Here is a 26943-nt window from a genome sequence, read left to right on the forward strand (position 1 = left end):
TTGCCCAAATACGCCCCTTCTCTTAACAACCTATACACTTGACAATTCTAGGAGACTGCCATGAATGCTTTGGTGAAAACACCAATCACCACCTGTAAACTGATTGTGATTTCTGTACGGCCACTCTGTGATCTTATAGGCACCTCTGAACTCACTTTCTCCTTGGCTGGTCCGGTCATGACCTCAGGCTTTTGTTCCCCCCCGCCCCCTCCCCCCAGAAAGAAAACATGGCATTATAAGCTCCAAGCTAGAAATAAACAACACGAAAATCTGTCTGGGCATAAAATAAATTTGTATGGTGCCTCCCTCAATTGTTTTTTTTTTCCAAAACGGTTTCTATCTTCATTTGCGCAACATCTATGGAACAATCTATCACTCTTATTAATTAGGCAGCTAACAGGCCATCTGACCGGTCTGATTTATCTCCTTCACACACATATAAAATGCTGAAAACACTCTCTTTTTATAGAAGCACAATAGCAGGAAACCCAGTCATATCCTGAAAATGAAAAGTAGAGTTGACACTTTGATTATCTGACCAAGAATACTTCCCGACGGTCCCAAGTTTCTCTGGAAGCTTCGTGAGCTTGCTCAACGACCTGACAGTGTGTAGACTTTCACAGCACAGTAAACAGCGTTTCCTTCCTTCACACTGTCACCCTTTCCCCAGGTCTAAAAAATATCCTCGACTCTCAGATGAATATTCTCAACACAAACCCTTTGTACAACTAGTCAACCACTGTATTTGAGCCGTGTCCCGCCTCTTTTCAAACTGTTTCCCAACAACAAAAGAGGGAAACATGGAACCGTCCCCTGTAATCCATGGCCTTCTGTGTGTGGGCTGACTAAGACGAAAAGGGAATATTTGAATGTCAGAGGCTCAGGGTTACGAACCATACCTTCCATGACATACACCAGTGACCCCACGTCTCCTTCTTTGATGATGCAGCTGTCTTTGCCATATTCCACTGGGTACATACAATCCACAATCTCCTGGATCTGCGACAGCTCCAAGTTCTTCATAAAGTCATTGTCAAGGATAGCTTCCTTTATGAGATCCTTGGACCTAGGGAAAGAGAGGGAAGATTTACTGGCACATCTGACAAGCGTTTTCATAGTCTGTGAAGTTGAGCAGAGCCATAGAGTGTTCTGGCACACTACGATGCATTTTCTTGTTAGGAATCCAATCGTATTCTGAAAGACCTAGGAACAAAGTAATTCTGTGGCAGTAGGAAAGGCGCTGAGAAAATTTCCTTTAAATACACTATCATTTAATGCACATGTGACCAACCAATAAACAAACCAAAGTGTGAAATTCCATTTTGTTTCAGAATGTTCTTTAATCACGAAGATTGGGAGAAAGCCAGTAGATGAGCATTTTAAATTGAAGTTTGCAACTTAGTTTAAGAATAAATGCGAACAAGGGGCGCCCGGGGGGGCTCAGTCGATTAAGCATCCGACTTGCGCTCAGGTCGTGATCTCGCGGGGTTCAGGGGTTCGAGCCCCGCGTCGGGCTCTGTGCTGACAGCTCAGAGCCTGGAGCCTGCTTCCGATTCTGTGTCCCCCCTCTCTCTGCCCCTCCTCTGCTCACACTCTGTCTCTTTCTCTCTCTCAAAAATAAATACACATTTAAAAACGTTTTTAAAAATAAATGTGAACAAGAGACAATAAATCTTTTTAAAAATTTTTTATGGCGCAAACACTCTTACCGCTATCTTTACATATTATAAAAGAACATTAGGATGTATTGTACTATATATAATTACAGTAAAAAATTATTTGTTTGCTTATTTGTATGCGATTCTTCCACTAGACTTTATGCTCCACGTGGATGGGGATCATTTTTACTTTTCTCTCTATGCCAAGTGTCAACACAATGTTAGTTACGGTACAGGTGCTCAAGAGTAATATTTGGGTTAAAAAACTGGTAAGAATTGGACTCCTAATTAGCCGTTTGAAACAACCGGTAGAAACGTGGTAGTTCCTCATCCATACTTAACATATTTTCAGAGAAAATCTCCTTTTTCAAGCAGTTTAGAGTGAGGTGCCCAGGAAGATAAAACTCTACTGCACAACATGTTTTTAAACACGACATGATTTAGACATGGATTAAATAGGTAGTCGGCGGGAAAGATATTTTTACAAATCCTATCATTGGAATTCAAAGTGGTCACCCGGGAAAGTGTTGCCTAGCTTAACGATGGTGGTAATTTGAGTCTCTCTCTTGAATTCCTTACCAGGGATTGTGACAAAGCAACTAAAAATTTTCACGAAGAATGGTAACGGTATGGGGGAAATTCCTACACTATATTTAGGTGAAAAAGCAGAAAACAGAATTGTTGTTAGACTAAGAGAATATTTTATGTGAGAACTTAGAGATAGGAGAATTTAGAGAATAAGGCAATTTAGAATAGAAGAAAACCAGGAGGTGTCACCTCACCTCCATCAGTATGGCCGCCATCAAAAAGGTAAGAGATAACAGATGCTGCGAGGATGTAGAGGAAAGGGAGCCCTCGTGCACGGTCAGTGGGAATGGAAATTGGTGCAGCCACTATGGAAAGCAGAATGGAGGTTTCTTACAAGATTAAAAATAGACCTACCATATGATCCAGTAATTCCACTTCTGGGAATATAACCAAAAGAAACAAAAACACTAACTTTAAAAGATTATCTGCAGCCCATGTCCATAGCAGCATTATTTACAATAGCCTAGACATGGTAACAACGGGAGCGTCTACAGATGAACGAAGAATACGCAGAACGTATACACGCGCACGCGCGCGCTATGGACCATCATTCAGCCATAAAAGAGGAAATCCGACCCTTTGTGACAACCTGAATGAACTTTGAAGGCATTATGTCAAGTGAAGTAAGTCATAGAAAAACAAAGTACTATATGACCTCACTTACGTGTGGAATCTCATTTAAGCGCGCGCACCCACGCATGCGCGCGCACCCACGCATGCGCGCGCACCCACGCATGCGCGCGCACCCACGCATGCGCGCGCACCCACGCATGCGCGCGCACCCACGCATGCGCGCGCACCCACGCATGCGCGCGCACCCACGCATGCGCGCGCACCCACGCATGCGCGCGCACCCACGCATGCGCGCGCACCCACGCATGCGCGCGCACCCACGCATGCGCGCGCACCCACGCACGCCAAACTCATGGAAAAGAGATCGGATTTGCAGTTATCAGAGGTGGGGGACAGGAGAAGAAGGAATCGGAGGAAGGTCCTTAAAGTGCACAGAGTTGCCATTATACCTAAGTATGGGGATGGAATGGGCAGCTTGATGACTACAGTGAACACTGCTGTATGATCCAGAGAGAAACTTGTTGGGGGAAATTTTTTTCATTCCTTTTTATTATATCCATAGGAAATGAGGGCTGTTAACTAAAACCTATTGTGGTAATCATTTCACAATATATATAAATTAAACCACCATGTTGTGTACCTTAAACTTACATAGTGATGATGTCAATCATTTCTTAATAAAACTGGAAGAAAATTACCAACTCAGAAGAATTTTATGTGAAGACCGTAATGTTACTTTTCAGTAAATGGTAGGTAAAAAAGATAGTAATAGTATTAATTCAGCAGCAGTAAAAAAAAAAAAGGGGGGGGGGAGTGGGGAAGGGACATAACAGAGTATATACAGCAATGACCCGAAACAATTTTAGAAGGAAATAAACAAAATGTTGGCATTGGTTGCCTTTGGTGACAGAATTATGTTTTTCTTTCTACTTTTGTCTCTTTATAAAATTTTCTAGAATGGGGCATGCTTTTTCATATTGAAAAATCACTTTAAAGGCAGTTTATAAAAAGTCATTGTGCTATTTGGAGAAATAAAAATAATCTAATTTCATCCACTTCTCATTGAAACAATGACATATTTTTTGGCATATTCTTTTATGTCTTTTATTGGCATATTCAATGTTACCCTTTGCAATAGATTCTTGTTCATGTGGCTGCGTTTAAATATTAATGGTAGGGATTTTCACCTAATATAGAGACAGCCAGTTGTTAAGAACTTCAGAATAGACTATTCTAAAAGTGAGACTTTTGGGGCCCCTGGGTGGCTCAGTCGGTTAAGCGTCTGACTTCAGCCCAGGTCATAATCTCAAGGTTCATGGGTTCAAGCCCTGCTTTGGGCTCTGTGCTGACCGCTCAGAGCCTGGAGCCTGCTTCGGATTCTGTGTCTCCCGCTCTCTCTCTGCCCCTCCCCTGCTCATGCTGTCTCTCTCTGTCTCTCAAAAATAAATAAACATTAAAACATTTTCAAGTGACTTTTACGTTAGTCAGGCAGGGCTTTTCAGCCGTTTATTCCAGCTTGCCAAAACTTTATGCAAAACTCTGTCCCCATCTGTGACTATCATGACATCTCCTTTCTTAATTATCTTCACCATCTCTGATGTCAGGAATGGCAGCAGCACCTTCAGAGTGACTCCTGAGATCTACTGTTCTAGGATCACATTTCCCAACACCAGGACCTAGTTGATGTTCAGGAAATTAATTTAATTAAATAGTTAAATAATCTCTTTACATAAAATGCCTTTATTTTCTTTGTTTGGGTCAGAGAGTGAGGTCATCAATAGGTCCTTATTTTCTAATATCGTAACTCCTGGAGGCTATCAATCCCAGAATCCCTACCTGGGGAGCCACTGATGGCATATTATCCTTTCGGAAACATTAATAGTGCTCCGTTAAAAATCTAAGCCCTAGAAATGCCACCAGCTTCGAAGGAGAGCCCTATTCTCCCCAAAATAATTATCTCAATCCAAGGATGGGTGAAGAAAGCATTTCTCTTTTCTCTTAAGTAGGACTATTACCCTGTTTTGTGAAGAAATCATTTCTCTTTTCTCTTAAGTAGGACTATTACCCTGTTTTGTGAAGACTTCAGAAATGGTGAAACCCTGAGGTCTAATGCAATCTCTTAGAATTACCCAGATTTTCCACATGTTGACCACAAAGTCAGTGGGGGGGGGGGGACTTCAGGCTGCTGTCGCTTCTCAGATTTCTTTTGAAATGGAGGACGTTCGATCTCAAGTCTCTGAAGAAACAAAAACTGGGGGTCATCACGTATGTGTCTGTGTCACTTCAAAACACACTGAGAAATCGGGGACCTGTGTCCTACCTGTCCTTTCACACAAGTACCGTCCAATGAAACGCCTGTCCCTGAAACGTCACCAACAATCCATCTCATGCCTCTGTGTGGCGTAACCCGAAGATGTTCTTGTCGGGGAGCAATTGTGAACGCCCTGCCCCTTCATACAAGTCTCCCTTAAGTCCTTTCCCACCGAGGGCTTGAGCCACTGGGTCAATTCTTCGTCTCCCTTTGCTCCAACCTTATGGACTAGAATCGATCACAGCCTCCACCTCAGTCTCCTGTGACTCCTTCTCTTTCCTTGAGACACAGTCTAAGGCACTAGCTGTACCTAAAACATGATGCTGCACGCGATGCCAGCGAGCTTGGTGATCGGTCTGGGAGCTGGGGAAAGCTGCCATCACAAGTTCCAGAAGGCGGCTATCTGCTCTCGCTCAGAGTACATATTTTAACAACAGGCTGCACGAATTCAGCAGCCTGACCTGGGGACTGTAAGAAGCAAACACAAAGATCTTGATGTTTGATCCTTCCTGTCTGCTTCTGTGTATAAACAATCCATTAACATTGTTTTTCTTCCGTGCTCCAAATGTGTGGCTTTGGAAATACAAACACCATAAAAGGAACTTGGTTATTTTGAGCTCACCCTATTGATTCGTCATCATCAAACTGTCAGCCTCTGAAATATTGGCTATATATAAATGGTGTGCTGGTAAACACCCCCTCTCCATAGGGGGGGTAAAAAAAAAAAAGCTTTGGTTTGTAGCATTTGCCAATTTCCATGGTATAAATACTCCCACCATAGCCAATTTCAAGCCAATTTCAAGTCTACTAATGTAAAGTCAACCTGCTTGCAAAATTCCTGAAAATTTAACAAGCAGTTCCTATATGAGCCAGTTAAGAGTTGGCTCCAGCAAATTGCTGGATATAGATTATTTTTCTAACACCCTCAGAATTTAATGTGCCTTAATTTATAAGTGCTGAAACCAACATGATAATCCTTTCCTTCTCTAAAAATTTCATTAGGTGACATAATACCCCCAGATCATTTAAATGCCAGGATTTCCAGCCTTGAGTCTTCCCCACTTTCAGGTTTTAGAAAGTGACTTGGAAAACCCACTTCCCCTTCTACTTCTGCAGAGAAAGTTCTTGAACAGACGCGAATAGTTGATAGAAATAATCTTCCTACACAAGCTTTAGTAAAAACGGGCAATTCTAGCCAAGTGTCGGAAAATACACACCTACTTCTCTAACAAAGAAGCCAGCATTATTCACTATTAATAAACAGAGCCTCATTAGTTTTCTCAACATTAAACCAAAGGCTATTCTACACCGTGGTTATTGTGTCTTGCAGTATCTACACAGGGCTAGCATTATTTCAAAGAGCAGGGAAGGCTGTTTAGACTGGGGCGTCACGAAGGCTTCTCTGGACTGAGGACTCTATGACAATAGGATCCAACCACGGGAAGATTGTGCAGACGACTATTCTAACTGAAAGGAAAAACACACACAAAGGCGCGGAGGTTGGAATGAGCTCGATCTGTCCAGAGGCCCGAAAGGACACCTTTGTGGCTGAAGGACAGAGCGAACAAGAAGCCAAGGGCCAGGAGAACGAGATTACAAAGGCAGGCAGGAGGCAGGTCTCCTAGGGTCTGGAACGTGGTGATGACATTGCAGTGTTTTCTAAAGCTACAGGGATGCAGGGCAGGAATGGAAGAGAGATGATTGACGGGCGGTAGATCAGACATAAAACAGAAATAATACAAATGTACTTTAAGCTGTTTCTGAGTTCACGGAGGTTTTCTGCCATGTATTTCATCGATTAACGGAGGCCAAAACTGTAACTTATGACTATGTTAATAGGGAATTCTTATAGTTAAAGCTCGTGGGAACCCCTGTCTCTGAAGTCCTACATTTCCTTGGACTTTGAATCACTGACGCTTGGGCCACTTATGCATTTTGGGAAAGAAAGAGGTCTCATGTCCAATTTCAGGCTGTCTTCAGAGGCCTAGAATTTACTCTCCACTCAAACCATCTCTTTCATTTCGCCCTGAACACACACCAGGCAATAGCAAATATGGCCAGGAGGGCCAGGCCCAGAAATGTGAGAATTATCACCCGGTCCCTCCGTTTCAAAGACTTCCAGGCACTTTAAAAAACAGTCAAAGGGGGCGCCTGGGTGGCTCAGTCGGTTAAGCGTCCGACTTCGGCTCAGGCCATGATCTCATGGTCTGTGAGTTCGAGCCCCGTGTCGGGCTCTGGGCTGACAGCTGACAGCTCAGAGCCTGGAGCCTATTTCAGATTCTGTGTCTCCCTCTCTCTTGGACCCTCCCCCGTTCATGCTCTGTCTCTCTCTGTCTCAAAAATAAATAAACGTTAAAAAAAAATTAAAAAAAAAAACAGTCAAAGCTATTAAATTATTACTATGAGTGAAAATCAGACAAAATGGTTTTAAAAGTGTAAAGTGTCTATAATCAGCTTTTTGACTACAAAAGCGCAAACAGGACTCTGTCCTTTTAGCTCTCGATGGTCAGCTGTAGGCTCCCAAGTCAGAAGAAGCAGTAAATGCAGTTTCAAAGCCGCCCTTACCTGCAGTATAGTCTGCAGAGGGCACCTGAGAAGTCTAATCGGAAGTAAATGGACGGTTTACTCACATAAAGTCATTACAAAGCCCCTTAAGAGTTTCCAATCCCAGGAGTCACCTTGACAAGGTAACTCCATTCATCTGCTGTGAACTATCCGGGTAATTACCTGCAAGCAAGAGACACTCTTGGACTCCCGCTCTTGCCGCCCCAACAAGTTACAATTCTATCTCAACAGTGGGTCCTATCTCTGGTCCAACAGCTTTCCTGCATGAGCTTTGTAGGTCTAAGCTGGCTGAGAGCTAAGAAATATCCATCAGTCCACATTGCTTAAAGACAGAATTCAATCCCGCAAAGCTACTGACCAATTTAGATATTTCCTCACAACTGAAAATCGGTTTTCAACAAGTTTCAGCCTGTATTTTCACATCAGCCAACTCTGCCGTGGCCATCTCGCTCTTGTAGCAGAAACGGTCATGAAGAGATCAAAACTATTTGCAGCATTTGGACCTAAAATCCACACACGGGGATAGCTGGGCCAAAATACACGGGAGCAACATAGTTCTTGCTGACCACTGACAGTAATCTTTTCTCAATCACCTGCATTGCAAATCATTTCCGGTTGCCATTTCCCTTCTAAAAACTATCCTGTAGTTCTAACACAGATGAAAGTCTAAATGAAATTGAGATATTATAACTCTAAGGAAAAAAAATGCTTGGAGCAAGAAGATGGTTCACCCACAAGACCTATGCGCTCGAAAATCACTCGAGCCTCCTCGTTTTTAACTAATGCTCTGTACTTACTCAAACTGACAACAATATGAAGTCGCTCTTGAAATCACCGCTTCAATGCAAACAGATGGAGCAGACTTGTGCTAATTAAAAGAAAAGGAAATTATTATTCTTTGTACGTGTTCACCAACTTCCAACAAGTCAATGTTAAAGTCTTCCGCTCAACTATTCAAGTCATTCAGTGCTCTAGAGATACAATTTACAGCTACTTCACACTAGTGAGCCTGACTTAAAATAGAACAGTCTCCAAAAGGGCCCAGATCAAACGCTCATCCTCTGAGTTTCTCTTTCGTACCACGGAAGTAGAACTGTGGGGTTTCACAGAAGCTCCGTAAAGCGCTTTCCATGAGAATCAAGACCGTACACGTTACATTACAGAATGGAAGAACCATGTGGCCTCGTCTATTATGAATGAATTCTATTTTTAAAGTTTAGCTATCTAAACTGAAAAACAGAGCAACGATTAGGGAGAAAACACGCGACATATATTTATACGTCCAATCGCAATTCAACACCGTCAAACAACTGTTCCTCTCTCAAAACCTTCCAACAATGGCGATCCCTTAGAGTTCACTCGTTTCCAAGAAGGTCAACACGATCACACCAGGAACATCCAGCAAGGTGCCTCGCCACCCCGGGTGACCCTGCCTACGGTGCCACAATGTTCCGTGTAGCTCTTGAAAACCTAGTACCTCAAGTTATGACTGTGTGTTCTCCACGGCCATTTCGGTAAGTTCAAGGGCATGATGTTGAAGTTAATCATCAAAGAAATCATTTTAGAAAAACTTCCTGCTGTTCAGGTGCTTCTCAGATGAAGCTCTGGGATACGCTGCATTCTACTGTCAATTACCTAACATTTGTTTGAATTCAGCAGCAGGAAAATAACATGTTTCTCTATAAACCCTCCACCCGCCAAATATGTGTACTTTCTATTGCCTCAAAATTAGGTCTTTGGCCATTCATGACTTCCTCTGGTGCTGCTTCCAGAAAACAAGAGCCAAAGTTGGCCTTGTAACAGTGACCCTCGGGTCTTAAGGAACAGGTCATATGTTTTGATAAACCTGGTTCAATTGCATCTCCAAACAGCTTCACTTGCATTGGGCTTTAATCCATGAGACACACTGAGTTGGCTTAAAGGGAGATGACATATATATATATATATATATATATATATAGAGAGAGAGAGAGAGAGAGAGAGAGAAATTCTTTTTTTAATAAATTTAATTTTAAAATAAATTTTAAATTTAATAAATTCAAAAACCAAACAATTATGCTCCTAGTTGTGAAAGCTCGGTGGTTTCCAAGCTTCTCAACCAGAGTGGAAAAGATTAACCAGTGGTGACAACATGAGATCACAGTAGTAGGTAGACTACGACTGCTGCTGCTGCTACAACCACTATGTATCTGGTTAATCCATGTCCCTTAGCAAGGAGCCTTATGTCACTTCAGTTCCACAACGACTTACTGAATTTGCTACGGTGGAGCTGAGGCTCAGAGCAGCTGTATAACCAGCCCAATGTCTCCCAACTAGTACATGACAGGTAAGAGTCAGGATTTTTTTTAAGTTTATTTGAGAGAGACAGAGAGAGAGAGAGTGCACACACGCGCACATGAGGGGAGGAAGGGCAGAGAGAGAATCCCAAGCATGTTCTGCACTGTCAGCACAGAGCCTGATGTGGGGCTTGCACTCACGAACCATCAGATCATGACCTGAGCCAAAACCAAGATTCGGAGGCTTAGCCGACTGAGTCCCCTCCCCAGGCCTCCCAATAGGCATCAGGATTTAAAGATAAACCCATGGGACTCTTAAGCCTCGCTCTACTAAACTGTGTGAGTTACAAGCCCACGACACAAAATTGTGTTGACAATGTGAATAAATTATCCCAATTATGAAATCCAAAAGCAAACATTCTTCCCATTTATCTCTACTTCTGCAAAAGTTAAGAAGGCTACGGTTGGATAATATGACCTTTTATCTGCAGAGAGCACTGCACGCTTTCAAAACAATTCCCCATCTAACATTTCATCCTATTATTGCCACAAACCTGTGAAGTAGGTAGAACAGATGTTACTATTATCCCTATGTGGCAGATAAGAAAACAGAGGCTCAAAGGGGCTAGACGCCTGCCAAGTCCGTGTTGGAGATTAAAGGAGAACTCAGGGCAACTGACTTGCAGCCTGAAATCAACATGTTTCAGACCTTCCTTCATTACACGCACATTCACATTCTTTCTGTCTCTCTTTCTACATCTTTGATTCTCTCTGTGCCTGTCTCTCTTTCTCGTGCCTTCAGCCATTGGGCAAAGACTCAATAAATCCACTGCCCCAGCATCAGCAGGGAACTGCGGCCATTTGACAAGAATTCTATAGTTTAAAGAACTCTGTGATGGTTCATTCAGGGAGATTTCCGCTCTGATCCAATTCATTCTCTACATTTTCGAAGCGTGACTATGTCTTGTGGCTTTCATAGGGAGATAACCTCTAATACAAAACCACCTCTTGAATTCGACAATGGAATTCAACTCACTTGCTTTCTGTTTTGTTTTTATTGTCTTAAATTGTTTTGAGAGACAGAGAGAGTGAGTGGGGAGAGCCAGAGAGAGAGGGAGAGAGGGAATCTCCAGCAGACTCCATGCTCCGCATAGAGCCCAAGATGGGAGTTCGGACCCACGAACCGTGAGATCATGACCTGAGCCAAAACCAAGAGCTGGATGCTTAAACTGACTGAGCCACCCAGGTACCCCGAACTCAACTCATTTTACTCCAGGGTGTTCAAACATCTGTTGTGAGCATACCCCTTTTCCCTCTCCTTCCTTTCCTTCCTAAAAGCCTGTCTCATATGGACTTCGTATACAAATACGAAGGGGAAAGAAAGTGTGCAAAAGTTTCCTCTTAATGAATATGACATGTTAAACATTAAATGCTTTCCAGAGACGTATTTTACGGTAGAAATCTAATATGGAGAATTTACAAACCTAGCAAAACCTGTTAATACAATGGTTTCTGTGCTCTAATTTGATAAGGTGGCTATCTTAAATTTTGGTCAAAGAAGTCAATGTAGGGAGGAAGGGAAGGAGGGAGATCAATGTGATTTTGTCACTTGAATCCACTATCTATCACCCTGTAACACGCTGTCCTTTAAAAGTTTGTCCCTTTCAGTGGCAAACAGTGAATATTTATTATATTTCCAATGCAACAATTCTAGGTTCAAATTCTGCCACCGCAGGTAAATACAGATAATAGTGATTGATGGGTTTGAAACGCAACCGTAATTATCCACCAAATGATTGAAAAAGTGACCTAGAGTAGCTGCTGACATGAGCACAGTATTTATGGAACGAAGTCGTGCCTACAAATCTGAAAGCCATTCCCAAAAACGTGTCCCTTGTGAAATAAGGTCACAGTCATCAGTGAGTGAAGGACAAGAGGAAAGAGGGAAACCATAAAGAAATCTAGGCAGGCCATGAAGCCAAGGGGGTTGGGCATAATAAATAAATACAGAAGACAGAGGGCTGATAACACAAAGTACACCGGAATTGCAGACCATACATTTGTAGGCACCTGATCTCAAAGTGTCTGAAGGATTCCAGCCAGTCGAAGGGGGACTTCAGGGTTTTGCCAGGCCAAGGTTCCAGAAGTCTGAAACAGGCTATAGAAGGGAGGGGAGCTGGCGGCTGAGCATCTGGGGCACTGAGTAAAAGTGGGTCTGGACATACATATCTAAATGAATTAACCCAAAGGGCAGAACTGGGCCTGAAATGTTGACCCCCGAACCCGAGGCAGCTAGATGGAACAACACGGATTTGGGGGGCAGGCGGGATGAAGGGCTTGCACAATATTCCTGGGGAGGGGGTTGCCAAGATTTCAAGGGACTCCTTTATGGAGACGTTGGGTTATGATGTACCCCCAGCTGGGAATGTGCCACCAAAGAGGAAGAAACTGCTGGACAGACCCTCTGCATACAGTACCTCCCACTTTCTACTTTTTTGTCTCTGGAACGAGAGGAACATGAACTGGACAAAGGGATGTGAAGAAGGGGAGGTCATCCATGAGGACACTAACTCTCCTTGTGGGTAGAGTTCAGATACAGGCAGAACTGCCAAGAAGAACTTCCTCGGGGTATATTTACTCGAGGTGTTTTAGACATGTCGTCTCACCTCATCCTCCCAATAAAAACTTCCAGAAACAGATCAGTTGCGCAACTTAGTAAAACGGTTGACATAACATTGCACTTTCACCCCACGGCCCTTCTTTAAGACCCCAGGTTTCTCAGGGAGTCTTAGACAGTGGTCTGCAAGGCACCTGACCATTAGATTCGTTCGTTCGCTCGTCTGCTCATTCATTTATTCATTTCATCCACCAAGCATGTCTTCAGTGCCTCACACGTGACACTGGGGGCTCAGGGATGAGTGAAATAAGGTCTCTGTCTTCTCAGAGCTGTGATTCTGGTTGTAGAGGGAAGACAACACAGAGGTAAATAAATAACAGAGTTGAAAGAGAAAAAGTAGAAGTTTACAAAACGGGTCCCGAATGCAAACTAAAGAGGAACACCTATTCGGGGTCTGAAACAGAGACCTTTCTAGAAATGGAACACTTAGGCTAAGATTTAAGGATAAGATGCACCAAACACAGGAGGAGGGCACTCACGGCAAGAGGAACAGACTGTTTTCAGACTCCAGTTTGGAGAAGGTAGTTAGAGCCTTTTGAGCAGGAGAAAGGAGGGCTGGAGGTGAAATTGGGGGACGTAAGCAGGGCTGGTTTAGACGGGAGCTTGAAGACTGGAGGAAAGAACTGGAGTCTTCCTCCAATGAAAAGCTACTAACAGTGAAACGAGGTTAGCGAGTGACACGGCCTGATTTATAGTTTTAAGAGATCACTTAGGGTTGCAGGGAATGAAAGGAGACAGGTGCAAGTGGGAGAAGGGAAGGAGAGCCCCGGAAAGTGCCACTGCGGTATTTTCAAACAAGACAAGAGTGACGACTCAGGTTAGGAAGGTGACGGCAGAGATGGCCAGAAATTTAAGTAAACTCGAAGTATATTTTCCAGGTAGAAGCTCTGAGACTTCACGTAGGATTAAATGAGGGGAAAGGTAGTATTTTGTTAAAATACTACCCAAAGCACTCTACAGATTCTGTGCAATCCCTAGCAAAATACCAACAGCATTTTCCCCAGAACTGGAACAAATGATACTAAGATTTGTATGGAAGCACCAAAGACCTCAAAGAGCCAAAGCAATCTTGAGAAATTAGAACAAAGCTGGAGGCATCCCAATCCCAGGTTTCAAGACACACTACAAAGATGTAGTCCTCAAAGTAACGGAGTCTTGGCACAAACACAGACATGTAGGTCACAGAGCAAACAGAGAACGCGAAAGTAAAGCCACACTTATAGGGTCAATTAATCTGTGACAAAGGAGGCAAGATTACACAATGAGGAAAAAACAGTTGCTTCAACAAACGGTGCCGGGAAAAAGGTGGACGGTGACATGCGAGAGAATGAAACTGGACGGGTGTCTTACACCAGACACAAAAATAAACTCAAAATGGATGAAAGACCCAAATATGAGACCTGAAACCATAAAACTCCTAGAAGAGAACATAGGCAGTAATCACTTTGATGTCGGCTGTAGCAACATTTAAGAAAAAATTTTTTTTCACGTTTATTATTGAGAGACGGAGAGAGACAGAGCACGAGTGGGGAGAGGCAGAGAGAGAGGAGGAGACACAGAACCCAAAGCAGGCTCCGGGTGCTGAGCTGTCAGCAGAGCCCGACGTGGGACTCAAACTCACAAACCACGAGATCACGACCTGAGTTGAAGTTGGACGCTTAACCGACTGAGCCACCCAGGCGCCCCAAAACATTTTTATATGTACGTCTCCCGAGCAATGGAAGCTAAAGCAAAAATAAACTATTAGGACTACATCAAAATAAAAATCCTCTGCACAGCAAAGGAAATCATCAACAAAATGAAAAGGCGATCTACTGAATGGGAGAAGATAATTGTAAATGATACATCTGACAAAGGGTTAGTATCCAAAATATATAAAGAACTCATACAGACAGCTCAGCACCAAATAATAATAGCAATAATAATAATAGTCCAATTAAAAATGGGCAGATGACCTGAACAGACATTTCTTTTTTTTTTTTTTTTAATTTTTTTTTCAACGTTTATTTATTTTTTTTGGGACAGAGAGAGACAGAGCATGAACGGGGGAGGGGCAGGGAGAGAGGGAGACACAGAATCGGAAACAGGCTCCAGGCTCTGAGCCATCAGCCCAGAGCCCGACGCGGGGCTCGAACTCACGGACCGCGAGATCGTTACCTGGCTGAAGTCGGACGCTTAACCGACTGCGCCACCCAGGCGCCTCATGAACAGACATTTCTCCAAAGAAGACACATGGATGGCCAAGAGACACATGAAAAGATGCTCAACATCACTCATCATCTGCAAGTGCTGATCAAAACCATGAGATATCACCTCACATCTCTTCAAATGACTAGAATCAAAATGAAAAGAAATAACAAGTGTTGGTGAGGATGTGGGGAAAAAAACGAACCCTCATGCACTGCTGGTGGGAATGCAAACTGGTACAGCGACTGTGGAAAGCAGTACGGAGGTGCCTCAAGAAATTGAAAATAGAAATACCATAGTATCCAGTAAATCCACTACTGGGTATTTACTCAAAGAAAACGAAAACATTAATTCAGAAAGACATAGCGGGGCGCCTGGGTGGCTCAGTCGGTTAAGCGCAGGACTTTCGGCTCAGGTCATGATCTCACGGCTCGTGGGTTCGAACCCCATGTCGGGCTCTGTGCTGACAGCTCGGAGCCTACAGCCTGCTTTGGATTCTGTGTCTCCCTCTCTCCCTGCCCCTCCCCCGCTTGTGCTTTGTCTCTCTCTCTCAAAAGTAAACACTGAAAAAAAGACATATGCACCCCTATGTTTACTGTAGCATCGTTTACAACAGTCAAGATGTGAAAGTGACCCAAGGGTCCACTGATAGATGGATGGATGAAGAAGATGTGGTATATATACACAAAGGAATATTACTCAGCCATAAAAAGGATGAGATCTTGCCATTTGTGACAACATGGGTGGACCTAGAGAGTATTCCACTAAGTGAAATAAGTCAGAGCAAGACAAACACCACATCATGTCACTTATTGGTATAATCTGAAAGACAAAACAAACAAAAAACCAGAAGCAGAAGGCAGATCCATAATTACAGAGAACAACATGATGGTTACTAGAGGGAAGGGAGTGACGGGTTGGGCAAACCGGGTGAAGGGGGGTGGCAGACACAGCCTTCAGTTATGGAATGAATATGCCGCAGGGGTGAAAGGCACAGCATAGGGAATAGAGTCACTAATATTGTACTAGAGTTGTATGGCGACAGACAGTAGAGACATTGTGGTGAGCACAGCATTAAAAAAAAAAAAAAAAATGTTACAGAGAACCCAACCAGCCTGGGGCCGTGGTCCACAGAGAAGCGCTCACAAAGATAATGGAAAAACACCAGAATAGGCAAGTATAGATGAGGAAAGTGATGGAAAGGAAGCATTTCAAGGAAAAGGATGGCTAACTTTTCCTGTGATTCTCGCCAAAGGCACACTTTCCAATATGATTAGTTTTAAATCACCGGCCTTTGTAGCTCTGACATGCTTCGGTTACTCGTTACAAAGGAACATTCCGCTTTCGACTAGTAAAAGTGAGCAGTGAGTTCCATCATGCTAATTATTCTAGATCACTTAAAAATACTTTGACTGTGGCTTTATTCCGCAGACTCCTTTCAACACAGGGGTACCACAGCAACTGAAACTGCCTGGAAACAGAATCCCCTGAAAGAAAGCCAGGCAGATTTATTACCATCACCGTCATCCTCCACGTTTGAAAACACACACAGGACACGCATGCATCACACGTTCTAAGCAGACGTGTATTAAAGTCTGCAAAGATTCCTGGGGTAAGGATACAGGGAGAGAGGCTCACATTAGCGGTTTAAAAAAAAAATCGTAAATACTTTAAGAGCCTGGGTTTCTCCTCAATTATCAGAGCGAAAGTGAAATCAGCATGAATTAAATCACACTTTGACGGCCACCTCTGGAGGGAGAAGGATCCCCTGGTGTGCAGGAAATACACTTGCCAGCAACCTGACCGGACGATCCACATGAGGACCTTGGTTTACAGACTGGATTCTCATACCAAGTTCCTGCAGATAAAGAGCCCTTATGCAGAAAGGCAGACAACAGAGAACAGGAAAGTGACTCAATATTAATCATACGTTGACTCATTCGACATCGTATAAGCCTCATTACCCTCCCCTTCATTTATTTCCTAAGCTCAGGACTGTCTTGTAAATGACACCATTCAAAGAAATGACTGCGCCATGAGGACCATTAAGATTTCTGCGCTGAACGTAGTATTTAGGAGTTTGGAATGTCCGTACGGCAAAGCTTGTGCTCCTGGTTAATAAAACGAGTATCTCATTTCACTTTTCACTCTTGAAGTCATCCCACCACGTTGATCATTCCTTACATTCATGGATAATCTTAGCCATCAAACCCAGCTACTTTGCAAACTTAAAAGTCTTTGAAAACACAGCGTGGGGGTGGGTGGGGCATACGAGTAGTAAGTACACACTTTTCATTCTAAATTTTAATTTCAATCTGCTTTCAGAATTGGAAACGATGGCATGCTAAGCTACCTGTCTACCCACATTCGGTTCGTGCTCGCTTGGAACTGTGCTGAAATAACGTGGACCAGAGGCTCCACTGCTCACTTGTACAAAATTTCGGCAACTACTTTTCTTATCCCCTTTGAAGCACCCCCAATCAGCTTCCAGAGTGCGTTGCAGGAACCCCCAAAATGTTAAGTCCCCAAAGTAACTTTTCCAAAGTGAACAGTCCCAAAAGTGACTTTCAACTTATCGTGGTGCCATGTCATACCTCCTGCAAAATCCAATTCCGTTTGTTCTCACGGCATGTAATCACCAACCTTCTCTTGCATGATTTCTTTAACTAATAAGCCTTAGCTCAACCTTCGGTGATCTCTTACTTAAACTGCTATGACCTTTTCTCCTCATCTAATCAAATGGTCCCCAAGGACATCATTCCACCTTGTTATCCTGAAGTTGTCACCCAGCTTGTCGTAACATAAATCTATCCTAAACCAGACCCCTGACTCGCAAACTCCAACCTTGAATCCCAACCTTGAGATTTTTGATGATCACTTGCTAATTCACTGGGTTCACCACAAATTTGTTGTCTTCTATTTCTTTCCCTATTGCCCACCCCCTTTTTTGGAAAAAAATTATTTGGCATGCCCTTCCTTATAGCAGAATAAAGTTTCTATTAGGTCCTATCTTTCTTTAAGTCACTAAATAGAACCTGAGTCTCACGTAAGATTATCAGAATTTCCATCTTCTGATCTTTCTCCACCCACATGGGGGGGGGTGAGAGGTGGGAGGGGGGCTAAGTCAATTGGGGAAATGTGTAAAGATACCCAAGACCCACTCCAAAATCTGATTTCAGATGGCTAGGTGTTGGTGTAGGTACTGTTATATACATGTCGTAGCATGTGAAATATATTTTTAATCACAGTTCACATGTAAAAGTTTGGGGTTTTGTTAAATTTGAACTTTTATGTGTCATTTACCAGTCTTTAAGTTTCTGTTTGCTTTAAGAAAAAAATGAATCAATAAAATATGGCATCATTCAAGTACTGTCTATCCAAAGTGATATTCTAGAAGACATGCACAATGTGGCAGAAAATATCACACTTTATCTTGAAGTGAAGCCTGAAAAGCTGTAAACACTAACCCCTAAGAAGGAAAGAATGGCACCCACAGAGAACCCCAAGAAGCTTCTCAGTTGGGTCTTTGCACAAAGTCAGAGCGAAGACAGAAGTTACCCAGATATTTATTCTCTGAAATACTCTTTCCTTTGCCTGTAGGAGATCAACCTAGTAATTTTCGCTCTCCCTCCCGCGTCTCTCCTCCCCTCCCTCCCTCCCTCCCTCTCTCTCTCTCTCTGTCTCTGTTCTTCCCTCCCAGGCTCCCAGCAGCAACTCCTTCTCGCCAACCTACTTAACATTTATAGCTCCTGGGGCTCCGTTTTAAGCCTTTTTTCTCTTTTAATTTACCACACTCTTCTTGGATAATCTTGCTGAAATTACTATCTCTTTGCGGACGATACCTAAATGTAGATCTCACACCAGACTTCTTTCCAGAGCTCCAGCTGGAAGGCTTCTTGCCCACACAGGTACCCTAAGCTCGGCATGGTCACAACTGAACGCTTTTCCTCCTGAACTCCCAGCTTCGCTAAGAGTGTCCCCCGCTGCCCAGATGGTCAAACCAGGAGTCGGGAAGTCATCTCTGACCTTCTCCTCTCCCTAATCCCCCCTGCCCGTCTCCACCTCTTTGCTACCATCTCCCCGCTTCTAGTCATCTCCATGAAACTTGTAGTTTAAGGTGCCTTCATCTCTCCGTTCAACCTTGGACTTGACTTGGGAGACCTCTTAATCTCCAAAGTGGTCCCCTGAATCCAAGCTTTAGTCTCTCTTGCACACTGCAGGGATCTCTTTAGAAAATCTGCACGTGAGGGGCGCCTGGGTGGCTCAGGCGGTTACGTGTCTGACTCTTGGTTTCAGCTCAGGTCATGATCTCACAGTTTGTGAGTTCAAGCCCCACGTGGGGCTTTACGCTGACAGTGCGAAGCCTCCTTGGGATTCTGTCTCCCTCTCTCTCTGCCCCTCCCCTGCTCACTCTCTCTCAAAAACAAATAAAATTAAACCTAAGAAAGAAAGAAAGAAAGAAAGAAAGAAAGAAAGAAAGAAAGAAAGAAAGAAAGAAAGAAAATCTGTCTGGGAAAAGTGTGAACTCCAAATACGGTTGATACCTGAGTTAATAACGTCATATCGGGGTGAGTATGCTGGTTTGTACACTCTACTATGGTTATATGACATACTATGACCACTGGGCAATTGGGGGTGAAAGGTACATGAGTGTCCTCTGGGCTTTTACTGCAGATTCGTGTAAGTCTTAAACTATTTCAAAATAAAAAGTTATGGGGAAAAAATACAACTCTGATTATATTCTCTGATTTCTGCCCCCCCCCCTTCTTAAAACCCTTAAATAGCTTCCCTTAAATAAGACCAACATCCCTACATTGACTTTCAAACCCACTCAAATTCTGGTCTACCTCATGCTCCATTTTCCTTTTTGGACTTGTACTACAACCATACTAGTCGTCTTCTCATCACTCAAAAAGGACACTCTCTCTTGCCTTCAGAGCTACAGATAAGCCATTCCCTGTACTTAGCACAGTTTCCCTAACTCTTTATTGGGCTTATTATCCGCCTTGTTCTTTAGATCTCTGCCAACCGTCCCTTCCTCAGGCATCCTCTCCTCACCCGTCCCATCAAACTGGATGAATCCACCCTCTTTCAAGACAGGCAGCACCCTTCACTTTTCCTTTTATAAAATTCACCCTGCCTGAAATGTCTTGCTCAATATCTCCCCTATCTCCAGTCCTCTGTAAATGCGACACAAAGAGTTGAGGTTTGTGATGAGAAAATATTTGTGGGGCAAATGAATTCACGAATTTTTTAAATTGCTGCTAAAATCCACATTCTTCATCGACTTCATCATTCCCCAAAGGAGTCTATGGACCGTAAATACATCAGCACATTGAGTGATAGTCTACTTTTCTATAATCAGGAATACTTTTTATAATAGCTTATGGACCAAGATTTTGGCGTAGTCATATGCCAAATGTTGCAGACTCTAGAAAATATCTAGAGAAGGAATATATATTTTTGTCCTAGAAATAGCTCTATAGGAAGTCTACGGGCTCACAATTACATATACGACAAAGGAGGGTCTACAAAAGGCTGACATTCACTGTTATTTTCTGCACTAGTAACCTGTCCGACGTGCTCATCTAGCCACGTCCCCAGTGTGCCTACGGTAACACAGAGTGCTTGCTACCCCTGTAGAGCGTTCGCAAGTCCACTGTAGGTCACAATGAATACTACGTAATTCCAAGAACCAAAAGATCTCTAAGGACAAGAAATCAACAGCTAGAGGTTCAACCCCTGGTTTTAAAAATGAGGAAGCTAATAGGGGCACCCGGGTGGCTCCGTCAGTTGAGCATCTGACTCTTGATTTCTGCACAGGTCATGATCCCAGGGTTGTGGAACCAAGTCCTATGTCGGGCTCCGTGCTGAGCGTGGAGGCTGCTTGGGATTCTCTCTCTCTCTCTCTCTCTCTCTCTCTCTCTCTCTCTCTGTCAGTTGCACAGGAATGCTCGCTCTCCCTCCAGAAACTAAAAATAAATAAAAACGAGGAAGCTACTAAGATCAGAGTTAAGTGCTGCCACAAACAGGATCAGAACATAAGTAACCTGGAATCTTGGTGACAAAACTCCACCTACATCTGTTCACAGACTGTAGAATTCTCAAGAAGCGTATTGATTTGCAAACATTTCCATCTGCCCTATTTAACCATTGCCTCCTATAGACTGGAGTTTTTTAAAGTACAAATAATTGTTAAACCTGGAAGCAACGAGAAAGTCATTTAGCTTTCTGACAATGACAGACGTAAGAATCCACTGAGGAACATTAAAATTCTGAATTCGGTTCTGAGATCTTGAAGACTTTTTTTAAGACTTGGAGTTCTTAAGTTTTGTTTACTGATGCGTTCACTTTAAATTGGATTCTAAATGAGGCAGTATGGAGATAAAAGTCATAGAGAGGTTTCTGTCAAGATCCGGGAATGGATTCACGAGGAAGGGAAGAGCAGGGACACTGTTGGCAGCTTTTGGTTCAAATTAATGCTCCAACAAGTACTATCTCCCTCACTGACACCTGTGTTATTTCTCTTTCTCATAGTAGTTTTTTCACAAAAGACATACAATCCATATCTTATCTACCCATTTATGTGGTCGATTTTTTTTAGTCTGTGAATTATTCTTCATCATAATTCACACGAGCCAGATTTAATATCCTCCTTTGATATTAAAATCATGTGTAAAAGCTTGTAGGGGTAAGTCAATAAAGAACTAAGCCATCTCTTTTTCATATTAACTGTGCTAAGGTATTAGAAATCAAACCTCTCCCCACTCTTGTCCAGAAAGCCAGACGGCAAATATTCGCAGGGCAGCAGCCCAGGGGAGCGACCACAGAAAGACCCGGGTGATGCTTCTCTTCTCTCACTTTTGGGCCACGACGGAGAAACCAGTGTGAGCCTCGGTCACCCCATCAGTAACGTGAGCATAAAAGTGACACCCATCTCTGGGGCCGGTGTGAGGAGGTACTACAGTCGGTGAGATTGTGGTTTGGGTGCCTGGCACAGGTGGGGGCACAAGCAGAGGCTTTTCCCACCGACAGGTGCATCCGTTCCAACAACTAAGAGCGTTCGCTCTCCAGACCCACCACCTCGGACTCCTGGTGGGAAAAGGTTCGCCCACAGGAGAGAGGGACACTGAGAGAGATCTAGCTACACATCCACCCCTGCTGGATAGGTTACAGTGCACACACGGAGGCCCCGGCCCAGAGATTTGGAGCCCGCAGATCTGGGCTGGGACGCAGTCATTTGCTTTTTTAACAAGGGCCTTACAGGCCTGCAGATGTCCATGGAGCACACTTGCAAAAACGCTCTTCTAGATTTGCCTCATTCTGTCTCTGTGTCAGAACCGACTGGCAGAGTTCTGTCCTTCACACAACGACGCTGGCCTCCCAAAGGACATGTCTTCAAGAAACTCCATTTTGGTACCAAACCCTGAGCTTTTCCCGAAGGGTCGATGTGAGAAACAACCCTATGATGATGACATTTGTGACGTGTAAGATGTTGACGGTTCCATTCTTCGACGTCTCTTTTACTAATCTTACTAAATAGGTGTCTTTTATTCTAAATTGACTTAACATTTTTATTTGAAAGTAAGCGGGATATACTAAATATGTGTGTAGACGGGGGGCACCTGGGTGGCTCGGTCGGTTGAACGTCCGACTTCGGCTCAGGTCATGATCTCACGGTTCATTGGTTCGAGCTCCGTGTGGGGCTCTGTGCTGACAGTTCAGAGCCTGGAGCCTGTTTCAGATTCTGTGTCTCCCTCCCTCTCTCTGCCCTCCCCCACCTGCACTCTGTCTCTCTCTCAAAAATGAATAAACATTTACAATTTTTTTAAATAAATAAATATGCGTGTGGATCTATGGAGATATATACATATACGTATATGTGGGGCTGTACATATTTGGAAGCAAATAGGGGCACCTGGGTGGCTCAGCCATTTAGGCACGTGACTCTTGATTTCTGCACAGACCATGATCTCATGATCCTACACCTATGTGTGTAGAAACATAGACATGTGTATATACATGTATCTACACGCGCACGCATACGTGTACGTATATGTGATTGTGCCCCCTGACTCTGAAAACCAAGAATCTCTCCTCCTAGGCCAAGTGCTCCAAGGCAAAAAGCAGCCAAGTAGCTATTTGGTCCAATCAGAACCAAACCCTGGTGATCCAAAGTGGAGATCAGGAGAAATGGAGGAGGTTCTGCCTTCGATTTTAGAAGGGTCCATGTCTAACATCCCTCCAGACAAGGGAGCTTCAGCCCAAGTTTTCTGTTGTTGCTGTTCAGTCCAAACCCACACATGAAGTTTACGGGGAATCTGGATTTTTGTTTATTTCTTGGGCTAAAGTGTGTGTATCATGGGGTCAAGTGGGTCCTTTTAAGCTAAATAAAGGGGCCATTTATTGCATATTTGATCGTGCGATCATTTCTTGGGAAAACCTATTACAGACAATATTTACTTAAGTCATTATCCTGACATTAAAATTCTGCCGGACCGGTCTCTCCCCCGTTCCCCAAAACAACACAAAAGAATTTCAGAGTCTTTTTAGGAAGCCTGCACAGGGTGGGAGCATTTCTAAATACTTGGCGGAGCCTTTTTTTTTTTTTTTTTTAACCACACCTAGTAGGCGCTCCATCAAAGCTGTCTGAATGGAAAGAAGTTACACGATCCGTATACCAAGAGTGGCACTAGGAGACTGTCATGTTGATACGGTCATGGGCACCCTAAAACAATTAAATAGGGGCCCCGCGGCGGCTCAGTCCATTAAGCTTCTGACTATTGATTTTGGCTCAGGTCACGACCCCAGGGTCATGGGACTGGGCCCCACGTCTGGCTCTACCCTGAGTGTGGATTCTGCTTGGGATTCTCTTTCCCTCTGCCTCTCTCTCTCTCTCTCTCTCTCTCTAAAATATAAAAAAGAAATAACTAAATAAATAAATAAATATTAAATAAGTAAATAAAGTAACAACTAACTAAACCATACCTTATCCTTCCACACTTACCTGCCAGTTCTGCGGGCGGAACAAGACAAACCTTACACGAGCCATGACTTACAGTCAATTCTAGCTAAACTGGTGAATCTGCCTGTGATACTTTCGTGAGAGTCTGTCGAGATGGAGCTTTACATACAGAAAGACAATTAGGCCTTTGGTGGAAGAAAAAGAAATCAATGAAACTTCAGGAAATAGCTCTTTAACATATCTCAGAACAGAAAATGCAACAGGCCATTTTTTATTTTTTTGGCCATGTATCACCTACTCCATTGCCAGGTTAAACACTAAAATAGGAAAAAGCTCAGTGACAATGGACCGGACACGCTGACCGTCTACCTGAGGAAATAAAATTGGATCAGACAAGTAAATCTTACTAAATTCTGACAATCATATGCCATTTTGGCCAATAAATAGTCAGAGCATTTACTCCTTTCTGGTAATAATCAGTGTACCCGGTACATTTTTCTAGCCTCTTGGAGACTTTTAGAGCGTGTGTTTGTTTCCTTTTCCTTCTTTCACAACGGGAGCCCGTTTTCTACTTCTTAATCTTCAAGTCTCAAGATGTCTCTACATCTACTTAGCACCCAGAATTATTTTATATCTGAATTAACCTTTCAAACAAATAAATGAATCAATCATCTCTTTGTAGAACTCATTCTTCTTTAAATTCTGAGAAAGATCCAGAATTTTCCCTATTAAACGTTTGGTCTCTCGGCTTTCCGAGAATATCCACGAAGCAATTTTCTCTCTTCTGGAAGAACAAGGAGGCAAGAAAAAGTGGACCTGGAATAACTGACTATAAACAAGCTACAAATGAATATGGCGGGCTATCTCAACCATCCCCAATTTGCTTTGAGAATCCTGCACAGAAACTTAAAGAGTGTCATTTTTTTTTAAGGTTATTTCTTTGAGAAAGAAAGAAAGAGAGGGAGAGAGAAAGCAAGCGCACAAGTAGGGGAGAAACAGAGAGAGAGAGGAGGACAGAGAGAATCCCAACCAGGATTCGCGCTGGCAGCACAGAACCCAACGTGGGGCTCAACCTCATGAACCAAGAGATCGTGACCCGAGCCAAAATCAACAGGCAGACATGTAACCGACTGAGCCACCCAGGTGTCCCTCCATTCCTATTTTTTAACTGGCACCCAATATTTCTCATCCCAAGTTTAAATAGTTGCCATGGATGTAACTTCTGGCAAGGAATAAATACTGACATTTCAAAATGAAATGGTTGTATCGCTTTTTGTCCTCCATCATCCAATTTTTAAAATGCATGACTAAATTCTTAAAGCTCAGAATTCCTTTTTCTTCCGGATGAAACTCTATTTCTATTCTACATCCCCCATAGAATGTAAAATATTTTTTATGCTTGAAGTTTTTTATTGCTCACCCCTTCACATCCTGTTTCGGGCAGGTCAATTTTATAAAAGAATATGTTCAGAAGTCGAGAATCTCATTTCTTTGCCTAGGCCTATGCTCTTGTATCCTTTGTCTTAGCCTGGGGTCTCCCAGAAAGCAGACTGAGAAGACAGGTTGAGTGCAGATAGCTTCTCTGCAGGAACTGGCCAAAGACCTCTCCAGAAGGTAGAAGAGAGCAGCAAGCAGGGAGCGGGGCGGGGGGGAGTGCCAACTCAGTCACTGGTATAGTGGCCATGCTGGGCAACTGTAGTTGAGCAACAGAGGGGACCCTCCCCAGATCCCTGTAAAATGTGCCTCCCACTGCCTGTGGGAGACACAGAAGAGGATGTTTGGATGCTGGAGTCCATCTACAAGGTCTAGAGTCCCCACGAGGGGTCGCTTGCATTCCCTTCCAGCTTCACACTCGTAAGGAGGCCTCAGAAGTGGGATGAGGCAGAGAGAGAGACGGGGGGATGGAACCAAGGCTGGTAGGTTATACCTGCGTACAATTAGTCGTTGCTGTGGCTAACGGTTAGCAGCGTGGGCTAATAACATGGGAACCCAGGCACAAGAGAAGTCTGATATGCTCTTACAAAATCCTGGAGTTTCCCCACTGTCTCCAAATTGAGTTCCCCATTTTTCCAACATAAGATACCTGGAAAAAAACTGTGAAGAAGGTGATGCTAGATAGAAGCCTCAAAGGGCAGTAAGACATCGCCAGCCTCATGGGGAAAGTGTATTTGCCACAAAATAACAGGGCCAAAGGTAGAGGACACAGAACAAAAGGGTGCATCTAAAAGGAAGCTCTAACCGTTTGGGACGGAAAGTGCACACCAAGAGATCACGAAGAAGGGAAATGCAGGGGCTAAGGCATATTTTTCGGTCGTGCTCCAGAGCTCTCTTTTTATTACCAAGACTTTGGGGAGACACGGAAGGCTTTGGGGCTGGGAGTCTCATGGTCACAGAGACAGACGATTTGTCATAAAATGATTAAGGCCTTGGCCACAACGGAGTCTCTAATGATACACAGTAGAGAGGTTACTGGAGAAATATTTACAAAGGAAAGCCATAGAAATCTCTAACAGCCAAATGGGGTGGAAGAGACAACAGGTTTAGGATGACTCACTGGCTTTGGAGCAGGACGACTGGATTGGTGACTAAGGAGGATAAATACAAGCAGTGATTTACTCAAGTTCTAAACAAACCAGGTCCCCAATTTTCCGCTTGTCTCCTATGAGTCAGACTCTCTGAACCAAACCTTCAGAATGAAGTGCACTCTTGAAGGTCCATCTTTGAAGTCCTGCCTTCCTCGAAGTCTTTCCTATGTGCCCCTGGCACCATGAGGTCTCTCTCCATCCCCCGCCTCACTGGGGTGGAAAACTCCAATGTCTTCAGAGTGGCCCACACTTACAGGCTCCTGGGGACGCTACTCACACAAAACACTAAGTGACTGCCGTTCTCCAGGCACCGGGAACAAGGCATCCTTCCTTCAGAACTGGGGAGGCCAGGGGCGCCCGGGTGGCTCAGTGGGTTCAGCGTCCAACGTCAGCTCAGGTCATGATCTCCCAGTTCGTGAGTTCAAGCCCCACGTCGGTCTCTGTGCTGACAGCTCGGAGACGGGAGCCTGCTTCGGATTCTGTGTCTCCTTCTCTCTCTGCCCCCTCCCCCTCCCACACTCTCTCTCTCTCTCTTAAAAATAAATAAACATTAAAAAA

At 43.7% G+C, this 26943-nt stretch overlaps 1 protein-coding gene across 1 annotated transcript in view; it reads right to left on the reverse strand.

Annotated features, from left to right (window-relative positions):
• Positions 1-26943, reverse strand: part of PRKG1 (protein kinase cGMP-dependent 1) — a 1154193-nt gene that overhangs the window by 1077736 nt on the left and 49514 nt on the right. The window contains exon 2 of the mRNA XM_047088578.1: positions 900-1066. Coding sequence (XP_046944534.1) covers positions 900-1066 — 167 coding nt within the window. The remainder of the gene's footprint in view (positions 1-899; positions 1067-26943) is intronic.

This window comes from Lynx rufus, unplaced genomic scaffold, assembly GCF_022079265.1.
Source record: "Lynx rufus isolate CCGP_SWC_20201006 ecotype Redwood Valley unplaced genomic scaffold, mLynRuf1.p SCAF_25, whole genome shotgun sequence".
Classification (NCBI taxonomy): Eukaryota; Metazoa; Chordata; class Mammalia; order Carnivora; family Felidae; genus Lynx; species Lynx rufus.